The following is a 21,332-nucleotide window of genomic DNA, read 5'->3' as shown; positions in this document are numbered from 1 at the left end:
CAACTACTCATTTAACATGTACTGACTTCTACCTGTGTGCAGAGTACCATGCTAGGTCCTGAAGACACAGGGAGAACAGGCCTCACGCAGACTTTCTATCAGGTCCTGCCAACTGAAAGTGACAGGCATGGACCAAGAGAAGCAGAGGGCAGTGGAGATGTCCAGAGGGGCTGGGCCACCTCAGACAACGCCTGAAGGAGGACAGCAAGCAGACAGACAGCACTCCAGGCAGAGGGAACAGCATATAGGAAGGCTCTGGGATCAGACAGACTGCTGGGTTTAAGAAATTTAAGGAGTAATTTAAGCCTAAAGCACAGAGGTCGAGGGTAAGGGTGGCACTTAACAAGACCAAAGAGGTGGACAAGCACCAGAATTTGTGAATGAGTTTTAATTTTTCAAGCACCCAAATTTCATTGAGAGCGTTTATCTTTTTTTTCTCCCCGCACCAAAGCAATATGACAGGTCAAATCCAAAACTTACTACATGAGCAATCCTATAAATCTTTCAACCTACAATCTCACATCTTCCAGCCTTTCTCCACTATTCTCTTGTTGTGTCTCCTCTGGTACATATTCTGTGTACCACTCACTGAACAAGTTAATCCCTCAGAGGCTGCCACCCTCAGGGCTGAGACTGTCCTGCCTGGTCATGGAGCAGAGGTGGCCTCTGAACGGACCAACCATGGACACCTGACCGAGTGAGCCGTCCACGGGCTGCCAGACACCCATGCAGAGGCTTACCTGTAGGACTCTCGAGGATGGTGGTTATTTAGCTGAGCCAATGTGCTCAGTCTAGACTGAGACTAGAGGTTGGAGAAGAGAGAGGGAATGGAGCCAGCCACAAGGACAGAGGGAGCAGCTGGCCCCCAAAGCACAGGCCCTTATGCTTACAGCAGATCGTCTTTGTCCTGAGGTGGCCTGAGTAAGACTCTCTCCTTGGAGGCACCTCATGGGCCTCACAGACTCAGCACCTCACAATTTCCCTGCTATTGCACAACCTCATGTTTTTCTATTACCCTTGTGTAACTTAATCCTTGTCAAACTGGTCATCTTCCTGCATCTCTGAAGACGGAGATCACATGGTTAGCCTCCTTGTATCCATCATGGCACTATAAATCCTCAACACATATTTGATGGGTGGCTGGGTGGATGGATGTACGGATAGATGGAGGGAGGGAGGGATGGGATGGGGGGAAGGATGGACTGTCAAACAACTGATTCCTGGGGAACTTATAATAAAATCAAAAAATAGGAACTGAGAATAAAATCCTAACTCTTTAAGACTCACAATATGCTTCCTAGTCTTCAACTCCTATCTCCCTCAGCACACTCCAGTAACCCGCTTCTCCCAAATCCCCAGACACTCGAGGCTGTCTTCCACTTCTCCTACCTCCACGCAAATCCTCCTCTCTCCTAAGTCTCACAAACTTCAACTCTTCCCTCCTCTACACACTCAGATGCCTGGTCCGCCCAGAGTTCATCACCCCCGTTCTAGGCGTCCATGACTCCTGGTACACGTTCTGCTTTCCTCTGCGGCACAGCCTCACCAGAAGCCCAGCGTGCTCCTCATCCTCATGCAAATGCTCCAAGGACATGTGCTGACTAAGGGGACCTAGTTCTGCTTTTAGGATGTGGCCCAAAAAACACTAGCGAAAGGAAGTTGAAAAATTTTTTGACTTTAGTTAAGTACTTGGTACTTTTTATCTTACCTCAGGTCTTATGCTAAAGAATGACTTTTCCTTCTAATAACGTGGCTCTTGATGGAGGAGGGAGAGGGTAGTTTTCTGAAGGGACATCTGGTGACATCTGGAGACATCTTTGGTTGTCATGACTTGGAAGGAGGGAAGACCTGCTACTGGCATTTAGTGGGGAGAAGTCAGTGATGCTACTAAATGCCCTGCAGGGCACAGGGCAGCAGCCACAGCAAAGAATTGCTGACCATAATTTCCTAAGTGAGATGTCCTGTTCTAATAGAGTTATTTTGTTATTTTGTAAAGCTCTTATTTGTGAATTTGCACATGTCAGAAATTCAAAAAAAAATTTGAAAATATTCTAAGAATCTTTGAACAGAGGAGGAAACCTGAGGCAGAGACATGGGAGGGCATTTTCGTGCCCCTGCCTTGCTGGGTCTCAGCGCTACAGGAGTTGGCAGCAAACACAGGCAAAGGTGGACGAGCTGGGGAGAAAGAAAGGTTGGAGAACAGAAGATTGATGTGGCCATTTAAGGTCACTGGAGTTTTCAAAGCAAAGATAAAGTAGGTTAGTCCAGTCTCTCATCTGGGACATAGAATTTGCCATATAACAGCTGCATATTCATTACCTGGTTTTAATACTCAATGTATGCAATAAAAAAGTACGATAAACATCATTTAATCAGTTTCATACTCAAATGGGAAATCTTTAACCTTCAAATGTTATGTTATATAAAAAGACAACAATGATTAAAACTCTAGTATGTTATAATAAAGGCTAACCCATTGATAACAATAGTAAATTAAAAATAAACCACTTAAATTGTCTAGATGCTCAGGTTAATGTTTTTCTGTTCACTGAATAAATAACTTCGGAGATACTTCCCCCACCTGACCTATTTAAATCATATTAACATTCCCCCCAGAAAATGTATGTATACTCACATTTACTTGAACTTGAATGGACCAGTCACCAAGTACTGGATGGGAAGACAACTGGAAAGTTTTGGAAACGACTCCAAGATCACTTTGTTCTGACAACCACTGTTGGACCAAATTTGACTTGGGGTCCTACAATGAAAACCACACAAGTTTAATTAGGTAAAGCCAGCCCGCGTGCACGTGGATCCTACACGGTTGTGAATGAGGCCGTGCAGTACTCCCAGGCAAAGCACATCCAAAATGTGGGAGACAGAGAAGATTCTGGAAAATCTCAGCTCTGTACGACTGAAGAAGGAAGACAAATCAAAATGTCTTCTTTTCTCAGATTTTCCCGAGAACATCCTTACTCTGCTCTACTTTTTAATTCTTGGCAACATATTTCCTTCTACATGAAACACTACAAAGTATACATCACCAAACTGTGCTGTTGTGAGAAATTTCCACTGTAGGGATAATAGGCCCCGTGTAGTAAGGGCCCGCGATGTGCCTGGCACTCTGCCTTAGCATTACCACTCACATGTCATCCAGTCATTCTGATCCTCCTTCAGGCTAGAACTATCATTACTGCAGTTGAGAAAACTGATGCTCAGAGAGGTTACGTAAGCCCTCGACTGTAAATGACGGCCATGGTCCAATGCCATAGCCCCAGGAAATGGTGGAATTCAGGATTCAAACCCACGTGTCTTTTCACTCAACAAAAGTATGTCATAGGGGTGTTTAACCAATGGGGTGTGTGCAAAACACTTGAGTCTTCTTAAGCTCTCCCGGACCACAAACGCTTCGGGCCCCGTCCATCCAAGCGAATCCAGCAGTCACCCCAGACTCCCCTCACCTGCCCAGCCCTGTCAACTCTGCCTCTTTAGCTTCTCTCAAATTTGTCTCTTTCCACCCTCACAATCAGCCACAATGCCTCTGCTTTAACTATTGCAACTAATCTCCCTCCTCCAGTCTTGCCCCTCTGATCCATCTTCCCCAGTGCCGACAGTGTCATCTGTCAGAAACAAGGACCTGAGACTGAGGCCAGGTGGTTGAAATGCTTGGCACGGTTCCTGGCACGTAACAAGCAGTGAGGAAACACAGGCTACGATCACTGTATTAGACCAGCAGGTAACGATGACTCACTCTGTCTACAGGATGAGATCCACACTCCTTGGCATAGTTTACAAGGCTTATTAGGAAGCGGATCTCATCCACATTTCTAGGCACATCTTCCTCCAAACATACAGATTTGTTTGCCATTTGCCCCCACGGCCCATGCCTCTAGGCCTCAGCTGCATGGAAAGCCATCTCATCCTCGTCCAGCCTGCACCCGGTGAATCAAGCTCCAGCTTCCTGCTTCTACACGTGCCTGCACCCGGCAGGAGAGACCGCTGCCTGAGAGCCTCAGTGCCCCTGGAGGTTCCCCCTCCTGACACATTCTACTGTTTAAGGCACTCATTTGTTTTCTGGGCCTTTTGTGTGTGTGTGCGTGTGTGTCTGTGTGTCTGTTAATGTCACTGTTATTTTTTGGTTTTGGTGTTTCTGTGTTTCCTAGACCATGAAGTCCTGGCAGCAGGGATCAAATATTTTTCCTTGTTCTTATTCTCTATCTTCTGACTAGAGGTAGTGGGTTGGCCTGGTTATTAGAAGCTGTTAAGAAACCTCTCTCCCCGAGCGAGGGAGAATGTGAATCAGCCTAAGTACAATGCTGAGAACTGAGCAGGAAGTGGTCTAGGGAGCCAGAAACTAACTGTCAAAACCAAAGACCACAAGCAGGTCAAGAGGAAGCAGGTCACTCGGCAAGCCCGGGGGGCAGGCAGGCACTGTCATCAGGGCTGGCTCTCCTGTGCCTGCCACGGCATGATGCTACAGAGCTCAGAGGATCAAACACAGATGAAGACAAAGAGCTAATATACACATGCTGCCTAATAATCAAGGGAATGCAAATGAAGAAAATGAAAGGCCATTTTTCTCCTGTCACACTGACAAAAATAAAAACAACAGTAATTCCCAGTGTTGTTTAAAATGTAGGGGAAGAAATGTTCCCAGCCTACGGATGTACTCTTTTGGTGAAGGTGCACACTTCTTCCACTGTGCTACAAGCTAAGTAAACCAAAGTGTCTGATGGCCTGGAGGACCTGGAGGGTTGGGAGTGAATGAGACAATCCTTCATTTCCCAAGCCTGTCCTGGACCTCGGCACATCACCAAACAGGAGGACAAAGAAAACATCTTTACAGAGCACATCAGGGTTTGAACAGACAATGCATGGTGACATTGTAGCAGAATCCTGCATTTGCGTGTGGTCGCCTCCCACTGGGATGCACACAGGACAGCGAAGTACAATGTGAAGCATGCCCCTATCACAGCCTGAACAGCCACGTAGCTGGAGACACTGGAAAAGTGGTCCCCTATGTTCTCTGAGTCATATCTGGACGGTTCTGGCTCTCCATCAATCACCTCTGCACAGCACAGCGCCCGCTGCCTGTGCCAGATGTCTCAAGCAATGAACTCCCTGGATGGAGGATGCAAGTATTCCTGCCACTCCCAGGAGTCCTGGATGATGCTCAAAAGAGTGTCTAGAATGTAGAATTAGAGAAGTCGTATCACTTCAACAGAGGTAGCCTCTCAGCCAGGGATGAGGTTCTGGGTTTGCCACCACTGCTCCAGGCCAAAATGTCAGAGCACAGACCCCCAAGCCAACAGAACCAGCTCCCACAAGGTCATTCACCTGTACCAGGAGCAATCAACTTCTTCAGGAAGGCAGGTCAGGGTAGAAGCCAGCGTGCCAAGGGCCATCACACTTGTTTCCATAGTATAAGGACAGACTGGCCGGGGGAAGCCGGGATTAAGGCAGAGGTTTACTCCACCAGAGAAAGCCCTTTACTTCCTGAGAAGGTCAGTTATCCAGGCAGGCAAAATGAATAATATCCAATGATCCCCCAATAAAACACTGAACATGCCTGAATATGCTTTGATGGTCAATATTTTAGCTACATCCTACAGTCATTCTTGGCTGGGTAAGAGGGGTCCCCAAAATTTGGTCTCCCATAGTTCCAAGATGCACTTCTCCACACCAGCCTGCAGGTGGTGCTGTGCTAGCAAGTATGACTGCATCCAAGTCAGGGGCTCTTGTTACACTAAAGGCCACATCTTTCTAGGAAATTTTTCCAAGAAACCACCTATCCTACATTGAAAGATGTAGAAAACAGCACAGTCTGGTGAGCTCTGGCCCACAAGGCTGTTTTCAGGTGGAGGAGTGCAAGGTGCGGGTATTCACATCAATGCTCTGACCTGGCCTCTGCACATTACAAGCAAGTTCACATCCCTGCCTCACTACCCAGATACAGAGAGCAGAGGACGGGCACCCACACACATGCTCATTCACTGGTCCCAAACACTGCGTTCCAGCTGGAATTGCAGTCTAAACTCCCCCCCCCCCCTTCCAAGCAAGCCACATGTCAGCCAGGCCAGCAGGATCCCCCAGGACCAGAAGCAGCAAGAGGAAGGTCTCTCTGATCACCACTGGGCATGACAGGCTAAATGCAAAATCAGAAAGAGGGACCCAAAGAATCTACAAATCAGAAGTTTCAAAGGCAGATGTTAGAGCAGAATGACCCAAAATTTACAAACGCACAGACCACCTGACTGGGATCAGCAGGGCTAGTTCTAGGTTAATGCCTAGAAGAGGAAATTTATCCAGTGCTGACTTTTATTCACCTGAGACACAAAGAGGCAGACTGAATGTAAACAGCCAGACACACGCAGACAGACTTCTAAATCCTGTATTTTACACAAAATTTCTGGCATATACTCAGTTCTCAGTATTTGTGGATAAATGATGAAGGGTGGGATGAAGGCATTCCTAAATGCTGCTCTGAGAGTTCCATGAAATTTGAAATGCTACTCATTGTGTCAACCCACTTCATTCCAACACAAAGCAAAGGCAGAAATTCACAAAGCTGCAAACGCTGAAATAGCACCAGTTCCATTCAAGACATACGCATTGAGCTTGCCAGCCAATGCCTTGTCTGCTACAGACACATCTTGGCTTGAAGTTGTATGTGTATACGTTTGTTTGCTTGATTTTCATTTACTTGTTTGTTTAGCTTATAACAACAAACAAGCTAAGAAGAATAGGGATATACTGAGCTGAAAAACCTGAATTTACCTTCCATCCCTGTGTTATTCATCAGAACATTTAGGGTAACCAATGTGCCGGATTGAGGAGTATTTTTTAGTTCTAAAATCAAGAGTCTCAGCAAACTGGGATGGGCTGGTCACCCTATTCTCATGTAATGATCAAATGTCTAGTATTCTCCTTGGCTTAAGCACAGAAAACCAGACCCGGCCGGATCTCAGCTGTCTTCAGCTTGGTTCTCACAGGAAAGCACTCAGTCTGCTAACCACGCTGCCTCCAGAGCTCGGTGTTCAAGCAGCAGAGGCCAAATGACTCCCTGCCAGAGGGGGTTCCTATTCTAATCACAGCTTATGTTCAGTGAGCATGTACTATGTGTCAGGCACAGCTCTAAATGCTTTCCCTGAATCATCTCACATAAACCCCACAAAAACCTTAGGGAGGTATTATTATTATTACACATTTTACAAATAAGAAAACTGAGGCTCAGGGAGGTTAATTAATTTCCTCCAGATTCCAGAGCTTCGATCTACACTTTAAGACATTAAGTCAAATCACTTTATGCCCCTCTCCTCGAACTCTCCAGTGAATTCTCATTTCACTCAGAGTAAAATCCGAAGTTTATGTCACAATCAAGAAGATACTGTATAACCCCTCCTCCAACCAACCTACCCATACCTGAATTCATCTCCTAATATTTGTCCCCTCACTTCCTGGGTTCCAGTGCACTGCCAGCTTGCTCCCCCAATGCACTAACCAGCTCCCACCTCAGGGCCTTTGCACATGCTATTCCCTCTGTTTGTACAGGCTCATTCTTTTCTTCCCTACAGGTCTCTGTTCAAACAGAGCTTCTCTATCAACTCTACAGAAAACAGTAAACACAAAACACACATTCTCTCTCTCACACACACACACACATACATACCTATTCCTATTTTTATGTATGTGTGTGTTTACTGCCCATCTACTACCCACTGGAATAAAAGCTCAATGTGAGCAGGGACTTAATCCATTCTGTTCACTGCCCTATCCCTTCTGGACCTAGGACACAAGTTTAATAAATGTCTGACAAACGGATGAATTAATCAATGAAGAAGCCAGGACTGGAACCCCGAGCCTGAGCTCTCACCGAGTGCTCTACCAAACCCCTTCCTCGAGAGACACCCCCATGCTGGGAGGGAAGCTCAGCCATGTAAATTCTAAGACATCCCAGTACCAACAATGTGAGCAGAACTTCCAAGAGAGTTTCAGTGAGACAGCTTCAACTCCTGGCTTCTTTTCTGTCTGGCACTTACCTTAATTAGAATGTTTAAAGAGGTTTTATAAGGCTTAAAATCTGCAAAGAGCGTAACAATCCGAAACTTCACTTCTTGCTTTGGCTTATACAGGGGCTTGTCTGTTTGAATGAAGACAGTCGTTCTTTTGGTCTCAAATGATAAGCGCGTACTATTTGCGAATAAAATCTCATCTTGGGCACGTCCGGTGACACGGAGCTCATAAATCTCATCGGCACTGCTCAGGGGTAGCTGAGGGAAGAAAGAGAGATCAGATGTGTCAAGGTCTCATTATTTTACCTCAAATATTGTACGTTAATTGTAAGTTAGGATTGAAATTTTAAATACATAGTATTACCAAAAGTAATTGCAATGTTGAACAACATGTCCCTCCTAGGCAGCAAAGTTAAACAATTTGTTCTCCCTCATTCAGCAACCTGGAGTCGGCTCTCCAGTTAAATCCTGGACTGCAGGAGGCACGTCCCCTGGCTCTCTCAACAGTCACCCTGTCATTTCCTGTGCCAAGTGCAAACTCTTCCTCACTGACGCCCTTTGGGCCAGAATAGCTAGTCCCCTCGGCGTTCTATTCCGTGCGTCGCCCCGTCTGAGGCAGCCCATGGGTGATTTCCTTGCCATACTCTTTCCAGAATCTCTCACCTGTTCCAGGATGCAGTCTCTTCTTGTATCTTGAGCATCATGTCAGAGTCTGGGTAAGGATGATGGCACTATGGTTTTTACTGTTTCTATCCTTAATGGAAATGCCACCTCCTAACATTAACATTAACAGACTAGAAGCCAGACTCTGCAGCTCACACACAGTGTCATCTCACCTCACAGCAGTCCTTCAAGTGGTGCTCTGACAACACCAGTTTATGAACCGGGAAACTGGGGCTTGGAAGAGTAAAGGAAGTTGCTCCAGGTCCCAGTCAAACCCTGGATGAGCCCCACTACGCTAACAAGAGCCTTCAGGTGACGGTTCTAGAATATGTCCAAAAACTCTCTGACCCTCCTCCCTTGAAATGGTAGCACCTACTGCCCTAGTGACTTGCTTCTCAAGAGTAGAATGATGCTCCATCATTAAAAGGATAGCTTCTGCCTGGTTCTCTCTTCCTTGGATTCCTGGCTCTGGGGGAATTCAGCCACCACGTGATGGGGACAATCACGAAGCACGGGCAAGGCCCACGTTGGGAAGCCTTCACATGACTGTGGCTCTGACACCTTGAGTGCAGCCTTGTGAGACCCCAGAGCAGAACTGCCCAATCACGTGGCTCCCAAATTCCTGACCCACAACACCTGTGGGAAGTAATACAAGTTTACGGTTGGTTCACACCACAGTTTGGGGATGGATAGCAGGTTACACAACAAGAGATAACTAGTACACCTGACTTCTAGTTCATTTTCATATTCACAAACCTAAGATTCTGAAACTACATTCTGCCTCCTTTTTACGAATAGTATTTGTCCACAGAGAGCTCCGAGGAGATTTTTCAGTAATAGCAGCCACCAAAAGGCCAGCGATATGGAAAAGAAAATGAAGGAAAGGTAACAATGGAAAGGTCAGCAGGAAATCGTTAGGGAGAAAAGCACTGATGTTTGCAGTTTACCTGGAAATGCACTTTAAATGTAATAGAAAAGAGCAAATCTGACCCCATACTAGATCTGTTCCGTTGGCTTTCATTTCACCTTGTGCCCTGTTTTCTAGGCTTAGTCTTGCTGGTTCTGCACCTTTTGTGAAACAATGTTGCCTAGAGCCTGAAATAGACAAGACAGCCCATCCTCAAGGCTCTGACCTTTAAGGATATTAACACTTTTGCACTCACATAAAGATAACAAGTTGCAGATTAGAAAACAACATTTGTCTTGTTGGAGGTTTTACAGGGGAACCATGACCTGACCCAGGTGGACAGCTGCAAGGGCAAGATTCCAAGAACACAGAATTCCTACACCAGGAAGTCTGCACCAACCAACCACACCCCCTCCCCTTTTCAGTATCAAAGGAGCCTGAATTCTGACTTGGGGAATATGGTGCTCCGGGACATTTGTCTGCCATCCTCTCGGTCAGCTGGCTTTCCAAATAAAGTCACTATTCCTTGCCCCAACACGTCATCTCCCAATTTACCGGCCTGTCGTGCAGTGAGCAGAACGAATTTGGACTCGGTAACATAAACATAAGATAAATTAATAGACAAAGAGATGAGCAGATGGACAGACATGAGATGGAGCAAGTATGGCCAAATGTTAACACAATAGAAGTGGCATAATATTAAAGACAAATGCAGGATGTTGGGGTTAGTATTTCTTACAGTTGAGACTTTAAAGAATAATAGTAGCCAATTTCCAGCTAATGACAGCCGGGATGAGCATAGTTCACACGAGCATTACTGGAATCAGCCCGAGTGCCCTCCGACTGCCTATGTGCCTGCTCATTTCAGCCTCTCTACACTCCAGTCTGTGATTCTTGAACTCAAATCTCACTCCCTTCCACTGTCAGGCAATTGTGTGACACAGGAGTCATCTGAATCTCACTGGAATACTCTTTCCATGGAGTTATGGGCACAGGCACTGGGGGCCAGCACCTAACGCCTGAGGTTACATTAATGCAATCTCATGTCCTACTGTCACTAAGATTGGGGTTTTTCTGACACATCAGCCTGCTTATGCCTCCCCCTCCCCACTTTCTATTGTTACAGCAGTATATCTCTTTAAGGTCAGAATAAACATCATAGGTAAGAAGGATAGTATCTATGGAATGTAAGTAATTTTTATAAAGGATGGTTTGGGAGCCCTGTATTCTCTAAGAATCCCTCAAAGGAATGGGGTTTCTGAATGTGCTTGATAAATAACCTTCAAGAGGTAACGGACCGAGGAGAGGGTAGAGCTCAGTGGCAGAGCACATGCTTAGCATGCACGAGATCCTGGGTTCAATCCCCAGTACCTCCATTAAACAAGCAAATAAATAAACCTGATTATCTCCACCCACCTCCAAAGAAAAACAGAGGTAGTGGGGGAAATAGCCCATCGGGAAACGCTGACCCTACATAAGCATGTAATGTGGTGTCAGGGTCAAAATTATCAGTCATCTATTCCCAGAAAAGTTCACTGAATTGCACCTTATGGTGGATACTCTGATCTACTGAACTGTACAGTAAACGTGGGAAGCTGTGAAACAAAACAGTAGTAAAAGCACAAACTTCCAAATCAAAGCCATGGGAAGCAGGACTGGCTCACACACAGCCTTTAATCATCAGGTTTTATGACTCTCTCAAGAAGAAAACTTTCTGTAACAAGTGTTACAGCACTTGACCATCTCCTTTCACCTCCAAGGCAGCCCCTGTGAAAGGAGATGACACCTTCACCCTCCTCCAGGGCCAGGACGAAGGCCAGTGAGCGAGGCCCTTGCCCCAAGTGCCAAGTTCAAGGGGGCACCAAAAAAACTCAGTCATCAAGATAAATAAAGTTTTAATATCTAAAATAGTTTTAAATAGCAAAAATTAAATTATGAACCAAAAAGCCAAAACATTAACCAAAGGCAGGATCAGTATTAATCACTGATGTTTCCTTTTGCCTCAGACTCCAACAGGGCTCAGCAAGGGACCACCCCTTTCCAGAACCAAGAAACTGAGACAGAGCATCAATAACACACCCAAGGCTACAAGGCTCATTAGGTCAGAAGCAGGACCAAACCAGCCCAGGTCTCTGTGCTACGAGCCCAAGCCAGGTCCCCTCAGTGAACTGCTCTATTTTGTAAGAAGAAAATCTCTGCTGTGAGTTTGAGGGGGCTAATAGCCAATCTCCCAGAAGTAAAATTATTCTTAAATAATCTGAAGGGGGGACTGAACTCAAGTCAAACTCACAAGGAATACAAACTGATACAAAAGCCAATAAAATATTAATTTCTTTATTTCACTGATGCAATGTATATTTCTGAAGCCAAGTTTCTTAAATAAATACTTACTGATGGAAGAGTAAGTGTCTTGAAAGAGCCTGAAAGAAAGAAAATAGAGTCATAATTTGAATATGATATGATACAACACTCCTAAGATCCTCTCAATCCTCTTTCAGATGTAAAGGGAGTCATAAGCTTAGGAAACCATGAACTTACTTGGTCAAATCAAAACAATTTTACTAAAGCCCAGAACACTTGAGATTTATTACAGATCCTCGTGCCAAGGAATGAAGACTTCAAAGGCTGTCAGAATTAGTTAAGTCCTGCTTCTGTTTTCCATCACTATTTTTGCTGTCAGTGTTGCTGCTGCTCCTGCTGCTGTTTAAGGTTGTCCACGTCTGAGGGACACTTCCCAGCAAGCTGAGGTCCATTTCCCATGTTCTCATACACTCATGATAAAGGGAAGAGAGGAAGGCATGAGTCACATCAGGAAGAGCTGGGACTCATAACTGACCCATCAGTACTAGAATGATGCAGACTTGTTTTCATATAAGTTCCTAAACAAAGACTGCTAATTTAACCCATGCCAATTCCTCATCACATCTATTTATTGCAAGGGAAAAAATGTTTCGAGTTAAAAAGAAGAGTATTCATCCAAAGTTCCCGTTTAAGTGATACGAATTCAGAAGTGGTGACAGGCCCTCAATTCCTTCATTTATTTGAGAAATATTTATTAAGGGTACCACAGTGAACAAGACACACGTGTCTACCCCAAGGGAACAGACAGGCACAGGGTGGAGCAGGGTTAATGAAGCAAGTAGCCTCTGCAGTCAGAGTGCATCGGTTCTCTCCTCAACCAGCCACGTACAAGTCCTGTCCTTGACAATGTTACCTGACTCTCGGGGCTCAGTTGTGTCACCCATAAAATGAGGATGCTGATGATCACAACAATCTCACAAAGTGGATATAAGGAATAAGTATGTCAATGCCTGTAAAGGGTACAGAACAGTGCCTGGCATGTAAAACATACTTGATCAACTGTGCGTCATTATAGGGCCAGAAAGCTTGCCGAGTCCCCCACTAGCATGTCAGCGTGCCTCTGTAACCTGTTTGATGATGGAGCAGGCAGTCAATTAAGTATTTAGTACCGGTTACCCCATCAGGATAGATTTATAAAATATGTGGATTTTACATACATAAATAATACTTTATACATTACATAAAATATATAAATGTATTATATATACCATATAATATATAAATATATAATTTATATTATGTAAATAAATTATATTTACCTAAATATTATGTAAATTATAATCTATGCTATATAAATTACATTTTCTTAAATACTATATAGATTATATTATATAACTCATAATATACATTACATATTTATATATATTTATTTATATATAAATATTACATATTTTTATAAAATATATATACATGAACTTTCTTAACCAAAGTATTAAATATTTTCTTTTTTTAATTTTTTCTAATAAAATAATAGAAATAAAAGTTAGTACCTTTTCCACGTACACTCTTATAAATGGTCCTGTGCACTCCCAGATGTGTGCACCCCATCTATGGCCACTGCCTCGATGGGTCTCAGTGAAACACAAATGTTTTCCGGAGCAGATAAGCAATGCATCAAAATCACTAACCACACAGCACAGACCAGTTTATCTAATAGCTGTCACCACAGGAAGCAAAGAGCAGGAAAAATTCATTCAAACTTTAGGTGAATACTCTTCTTTTAACTGAAATCATATGACACTGGGCAAAGAGTGTCTTGAAAAGTGAGGAAGGAGGGACAATTGAGCAGATACAGCTCTACGTGGAAGGGCTGCAACGGAGGTAGGCTGGGGAGCACTCCAGAGGGATCGCAGGAGGTCCCTGGAGAAAATGATGCAGAATCTAGGACTGTAGATTGGGGGAAAATGAGCCAGGTGAGAAAGGAGGTGCAGAATCTCCAGGCAGAGCAGCAGTAAGTGCAAAGGAGTGGAGGTCAGCATGAGTCTAAGGAAGCAAAGAGCGAGATGAGACAAAACCAGAGGTGGGAGGGGCAGAAGAGATGAGGCTGGGTCAGACCACAGAAGGCCCTTTAGACAGGCGAGCCCCCCCAGGATGGTCCAGGTCACGCTGTTACCCCAGCATTCCGTATCTAGCATTTGTCACAGATCTTTTTTGATTTAGCAAAATATTAACATGATGTGGGTTTAATTTGCACAAGATTTAACTCTGAAATTGTGTAATCATGCTTTGCGAATATCTCCATTTGTGGGCAGAAACTTCTGTGCATTAAGTTCTTGCTGTTAATGGGAGAGGTGTATTCTATACTGAACCGAAGTGAAATTGAGAAGCCCTTGAGATGTTGCAGCAGCTAAACTGGGTGAACCCCCAAAAGAACCATAAAAAGACAACTGACAAGTTTTGTCTTGTAAAAATATTTGTTGAAAAGAACCACAGAACTCTGCAGGCAGACCCTGCAAAGTATTTGGGCTGAAACACTTAAACAGTACAGTATGGGGAAAAAATTGGCATTGGGAGCTTGGGTAGCCTCTTTGTGTATCTTGAAATTCCTGTTCCCTCAGTCACAGAAGGCTCAAAACTCAGTCCTCTTGGACTCCTTTCTCCCCTCAACTCAATGTTAGCCATCAGCACGGCACAGGTTCCTCTTCCATAGTGTTTCTCCCATCCCTTAGAGTTACATACACACAAGCGATGCTGGAGTGGAGCTAATTCTAAAATAATCTGTGGCATACAAGAACTTCTGAAAAGAAACAAAAACTGGAAAACTTCCCAACTCTTCTATCAGCTCTTCACAGTACAGTGTGAAGTTCATTTCAAGATCAAGATCCGAACAACCCATCCTCAAAGGAAAGGTAAACAGTAGCTTTTGTCTGAGGCTGGGTTCCCTGGGAAGCCGACACTGAGATGCTTGATTAAAGTGCAAGAGGTTTCCTACAGATTTTTCTGCATTTATTTTATAGATGATCACTTTATTGAATGTGTTTATTATTTCCAATAGTTTTTCTGTTGATTTTCTTGTGTTTTTGAGGAATGCAATGATGATATCCACAGATAAAAGGAAATGGGCTTTCATATTTAGAATATTAATGCCTTTTATCTTCCTTTTTTAGTTATTTTATCGTTTAGCATGCTTATACTGTTTGAGACTTTAATCAGAATGTTTACGTTTCACCATTAAGCAGGATACAACTTATTGGTTTGGTGTATGTGTATGTTACTAATTTTATTGAATTTCTAAAAAAATCAGGATGTTACGCTTTTTGGAAACCTCTCATGACCATCACATGATTTCCCTCTTTGATTCATTAGTATGAAAAAATATAGTATTAGATACCCTAAAAAAACTAGCGCAAGAGGTTATGCAGGGGGTGTGCCTGGGACCAGTGCGTGGAGAAGGGAAGGAACTGGAAAGAGGCAGGACTCGGGGGAGGGGAGATGGGGGCTGCAATGCAGGCTCAGGACAGGTCCAGGGGGGCACTCAGAAGCAGCACTGACTCCTGAGAGTTGTCCTGAGTTGAGGGAGAGGGGTGCCCCAAGGAGGGGCGCCCCTGGGACAGGGTGACTCTATCTGGGGCAGTCCCCGAAGGGGCCTGCTCAAAGGGCAGTATTCCCAGCAGCTTCAGAGAATGAGTCTTCCTCCCTGATGGGAAGAACCTGGACAGTACAGCGCAGCAGCCCCCACAACGTCCCACTGCGGAATAAAATCAAAAGTGTAGACTGCAGGGGGCTCAGCCCCAACCAACCAGCACTCTTGATTATTGAGAGTCCCTGATTTTCATGACTTTAGGACAAATTGTTCACCGGGCTTGATTACTTTGTCAGCCCGGCAACTGGAGGAAACAATGTGCTTCCTTTCTACCATGGCCTGACACACCATCTTACCTCCCAATGCTCACAAAGACTAAAGATATGTATGTGTGTGTCAGGGCTGGATTTATTTTTATCTAAGTGACATCAAGCAAGGAGAAAGTAAAACAAAACAACTTCAAGTCTCTGATCCAAGTAAATCTAGCAGATTGATGGCAAATTGAAGGGCAAGCATTTCAGCAATTTAAAACCAGCCACCCAAATGTGAAGTACAGGAAATCCCATTCATAGAACTTTTTTTTTCTAATGTAACTCTTCATAGAGTCAAAGCTTTGAGGGTCTTTCTCACTTGAGAGAAACTGGAAGGGGAGTGGACTGCATGCCTGGGTCCTACCTCTGTGACACGTGACTGTGCCCATCACACACCCAGGAAAGACACAGACCCGGAAACAGAAGCCACACCCAAAATCTGGAATGTAGGGGCAGAAAGGCCCCACCCAGGCCTAATTCTTGCCAGATTCATAAAGTGACTCAAAGGATGTGCAGAGAGATCCAGTGTAAGGCCCCCTCACTTGCCTCAAGCATCTTATTAAAAGGTCAACTTTAAGTACTAGACATTTTTTTCTACGTGGTGTCATACCTCTAAATTCATAAAACCAGCTTGGAATTTCCTAGAGACTTATTAAGTCTTATTTGGAAGTTCTAATAGTCTAGCAATAATTTACAGCACCAAAACATAAAACTGGGGGCAGGGTGGTGGGAGTGCAGATGGGAAACAGGCATCTCTTTCCCTGGGGTTGCTGGGTTGAGGATTAAATAGATAGAATTTGCAAACTGTTGTGAACATTCTTCTCCCTTTCAGTGGGGCTCCCCTGAGACATGGGCAATAGTCACCACCTCTTAAAACATTGCATGGCATCCTTAATCACTGACTAAAAATACATTCTGTCCTCTGAAATCCTTCTCAACTTTATTGCAGACAACTCTGTAAAACCCAGATCGTATCGTTTTTGTGTATAACCAGAGAAAGTCGATCTTAAAACCCTTTCAGTGCTTTCTGCCTCCCAATGCCACCAAAGCCACTCAAAAGAAACTTTGTTTTAAGGCTTCACACTTGGCACAGGCTGAGAGCTGGCCGTCATCTGATTTACAAATAGAGTCAAAGCTATTTTTAAATGGTGTAATAAGCATACACAAAAACTAACCTTTCCTTAACTTTTTAAACACACTCTATAATGCCATATGCTGCTGCTTCTGACATCTGTGCTCACCAGACAGCACTGCGGAGAGTCACTGAAGGGAAAGAGAGTGTGTAATTGGAAATCCAACTGGGTCCTGAAATATCCTCCAAGGGGGGAAAAAAGGACTTTCCACCATATATATGTCTGACCTAGCATTTACTGCCTGATGGCTTTTGGCAACTCTCCGCTACTCAGTAATATATAGTAATAAACTTAAGGAAATCACTTTTTGAGCTGAAAAATTTTACCTCTTTGTCAAGTTATTAAAATATTCTCTCGTTATTTGGCATTTTCTTTGATCTCAGATGGACAGGGTGGGAAATGAGGTTTCTACCACAAATCCGTGAAGACAAAATCTTAAAATATAATTTTTCTGCTTCACAGTTTAATGGCATCTTTAAGTCAAGGACTTCAGTGAATTCAATCGATACAGAAAACACAAGTATTTCAAGCAAAATAAAACAAAAGGATTTCCTTTGGTCCCTTACTCTTTTTTTTTTTTTTCTTCTCCTGCCTTCCCTTGCTTACAAATATCTCAGTAAAGAAGAGTTTCATAAACAATGTTTTGTTCCATTTAGACCACTCAGCATAAAACAAGTCAAATGAAACTACTAGAAGTAAAATAAATAAAATGGTACAATATAAACTAAATGTTAGGTTCTACACAATGAAAAACCAAGTCAAGCCAGGCTCTGGACGGCCAAACGGAAGGGCATTTATTACAGCAGGGTCAGCAATCGACCACCCATGGGTCAAGCCTGGGCCAGGCCTGCTCTTGTACAGTTCATGAAATAAAAGTGGTTTTGCATTTTTTTAAAGGTCTGTTATGAATTTATTTTTTCTCAAATTCAAATCTTCTATTATGTTGTACCAGAAATTGACACAACATTGCAAACTGACTATACTTCAACTTAAAAAAAAATTTTTCATTCTAGAGTTTTATTTTCTAGGAACATTGACTATGTATTATCAAGTAAATATTTTTGCTATTAGTCTATGTAAATATTTCTAAATTATTATCTTGATTTTGTGTCCCATTATTCTAATAGATTTTTTTTTCTTAGCCATGACTGCAGCTCCCTTCTTCAGGAGAATGTTTTTATTCCCTTTACTACGAACTGTGTTTCCAATAGAATGTGCCTTGGTCCTTGTTGGCTGGCCTAGGAGTGAGCTTCTGTCCCATGCTGAGTTAGGTCATTGTGCCCACATCTATGGTCAGATATGATGATTTTGCATTTTTAAATAGCTGGGGAAAATAAAAATAATCTTATTTTGTGACACGTGAAATTACATGAACCCTAAGTTCAGGGCTTATAGATAAATTTCCATTGGTCCACAAGCATGTTCATTAGTTAACGTGTCCTCTGTGGCTGCTTTCCTGCTGCAAAGGCCATGTCCAGTAGCTGCAACAAAGTCCACTGGCAGGCAAACCTACAGTATTGATTATCTGGCCCTTTATGGAAAAAGTTTACCAACCCCTATGGTATGGTGCTCTTTTTAGGGAGACCTCCTCCTTCCTCAAAGACAAAGAAATAAGGTTGAAGGCCCAATCGGGTGAGAACCGAAGGCCCATCTACAGAGACTCCTGGTCTCATGCCACAGGCATGTGCTCAGAAGGGAGGCATCAGAGCTAATGTCTCATGCAGGGGATGCCTGGTGCAACATAGCTGACGTGCCCAAATGTTTACTGTGTGCCAGGCACTGCAGTCAATGTCCTAAAGCAGTATGTTGCAAAAAGAAAAACAAACAGGTGAAATTAAGTTTAAAAACATATTTTATTTAGCCCCATATATCCAAAATATTACCATTAAATGTGCAATCAATATAAAAAATGATTGGGTTTTTTGCATTATTTGGCACTAAGTATTCAAAATCCAGTCCTCACAGTCCATCATAATACGTACAAGCCACATTTTAAGTGCTCAAAAACCACATGTGGCCAGTGGCTACCATATTGGGCAATACGGCTCTAAAGCATTGTCTCATTTAATCCCCAAAGCAATGTTCTGGGGCAGGTACTATTCCTGTCACCATTATGCAGATGAAGAAACTGGGACTAGACACAACGAAGCGACTTGCCCAAGGTCACAAAGGTAGTAAGAGGTAGTGCTAAGGGTCCAGTTCCAGTGTGGCTTCAGAGCCCCCATCCTGAACCACCATGTCTCCCCAACTGTACAGGACACTTGATGCTACTTCCTTCTTGTAACTCTTTCTTCCCTTGGCTTCTGAGACGCCTCGCCATCTCCAATCCATCCCTGTCTCTGGCTGCTCCCCACCCATTCATTTCATTGATTTCTTTTCCTCCCTCCATGCTTCTGGCATCAGACGTGTCCTTTCCATAAACTCCATCTCTCTTGTGCATCCCATGCCTTCCCACCAAGACTTCAAATACTGTCTGCCTCTGTGAAAACAATGCCTTAAACTCTCCCTAGCTGCAATTTCAAAACTATCTGCAGAACATCTCCATCTGGGTGTCTCCCCACACATACATATAAAGCCAAATGTAACATCTTCTCAGAAAACACACACACACACCTCTATCTCCTTTCCATGACTGACTCTCCCAGCCCTGGGCTCTTCCTCCGGCACACACTCCCGTTCTCTTGGAGGTGAAATAACTTCTCCCACTAAATGCCAACTATGTCAGCAGAGGTGGAACATTCATGAATGGATATTTGTACAGCTCTGGGTGTAAAAAGTAACCATACCAAGCACAGGGTCACACACAAGAAGCACTATTAACCAACCACACTGAATTTTCTACACAAACAAGAAATAAAAACTCTCCAGCCTCCTCTGCTTTTAATATCAGACATGTCCTTCTACAATCTCTGCACCTCCTCTAATGCCTCCCTTCCTCTTCTGCCCACCCCCCATTCATTTACGGTTCCCATAAACACACAACAAATAGTCAACAAATAATCAATTAATGGGGGAAACTGTCCTTGGGGAAACGAGTTCCAGCACTGAGAAGCCCTCTTAATAACACAAAGGTTCAAACAGCAACCCAGCCCAGATTCTTACAAGATCTGATTTCTGTTTCCACCACAAGCCCTCAGTGAGTCACTGGGACAGTGACTCATTCTGTGTTAGAAGAGGAGCAGCACATGTTTAACTTGGAGTTTAAAGAATCCGTCTGTTCAGTTTCAACTTCACTCCATCACTGATTCACAATCAAACCCCAAGACATGTTTCTCCAATGCTTTAAATTAACACCAAGGCTTAGGGTTGGGGGCTGCTTGAAAGGCAAATACAGAAATCTGGGCGGAGCCCTTCAGCGGCTATGAATCATCACAGACTTGCTAAGACTTGCCTCTCACTCTCAAGCTTCCCACCACTGGGTCAAGAACAATCCATGAGTCTCCTAACTGAAGCCCAGCTGTTCCCATGTTAACGAGGGTAAGAATCACTTGCAGTGATTGCTTAAAATGAGGTTTAGATTCCCAGACCTTACCCAGGTCTTGAGGGGGCCGCCATGAATCTGCATTTTTCATAAGTATGACTCACATTTTGAGAAACACAGCAACAGGATTTAGTTTTAGGAGAGATCTCAGGCACCGAGCCCCACCCCCACCCAATGCAGAACCATTGGTCCATAAAGAACAACTCCACCTTGAGCTGAAACAAGAAACTCGCACAAAAATACAGGTAAGCATTTTTAAACCCCTTAGTAAGCCTTATTTTTTTCTGTATCAGAAAAATCAACATTTGCAAATATCCCCTAGGTCTTACATACAGTTCCCCACATGCTAGGAGAGTTTCCCAGAGTACAATGTAAATAGCATTGGACTGAAAATCTGGGAGCCTGAGATCTGCTTCCAGCTTTTGGGGAAGTCACCAACACCACACCTCAGTCTCCTCAGCCATAAATTAGGTGATTGGTTTGGCTTATCCCTGAGGTTCCATTCAGCTCCAAAATTCTATGAAGACTAAACTAAATTAGGAGGAGAGCTGGTATTGCCTCTTGCAACTCTTAGATCCAGATTAGATTTCATGAGATCCAGCTCTAAACTACCACAAGCAAAGAAGAAAATGATTTTTGAGGAAGACGGCTGATACACATTGCATCAAAATCCCCAAACAAAGCAACAAAAAATATTTCACACTCTCTCAGGCAGTACAAAACCTTCAAGTTCAGAACCATCAGAACCAACAGAACATTCAGGCTATACCATTTATTGTGTTAGCCTAGGAAAATTACTGGTCCTCTCTTAGCCTCACATTTCTAAAATGAAGATAAAAGTACCTTCCTCGTCGGGTTACTGATTAAAAAGGGTGCATAAAGTCCCTGGCAGTATAAGGAAACTCAGTATTTAATACGTTACATCCTTTCCCATTCCC

At 43.7% G+C, this 21,332-nt stretch overlaps 1 protein-coding gene across 1 annotated transcript in view; it reads right to left on the bottom strand.

Annotated features, from left to right (window-relative positions):
* The window catches only part of CD109 (CD109 molecule), a 113,952-nt gene that overhangs the window by 86,043 nt on the left and 6,577 nt on the right, over positions 1 to 21,332 (bottom strand). Inside the window, 3 exon segments of the mRNA XM_032484475.1 lie at positions 2,636 to 2,761; positions 8,043 to 8,273; positions 11,977 to 12,005. Coding sequence (XP_032340366.1) covers positions 2,636 to 2,761; positions 8,043 to 8,273; positions 11,977 to 12,005 — 386 coding nt within the window.

Source organism: Camelus ferus, chromosome 8, assembly GCF_009834535.1.
Source record: "Camelus ferus isolate YT-003-E chromosome 8, BCGSAC_Cfer_1.0, whole genome shotgun sequence".
Lineage (NCBI taxonomy): Eukaryota > Metazoa > Chordata > Mammalia > Artiodactyla > Camelidae > Camelus > Camelus ferus.
Note: the sequence above shows the minus strand (reverse complement) of the source record. Positions and strands in the feature narration are given on the sequence as shown.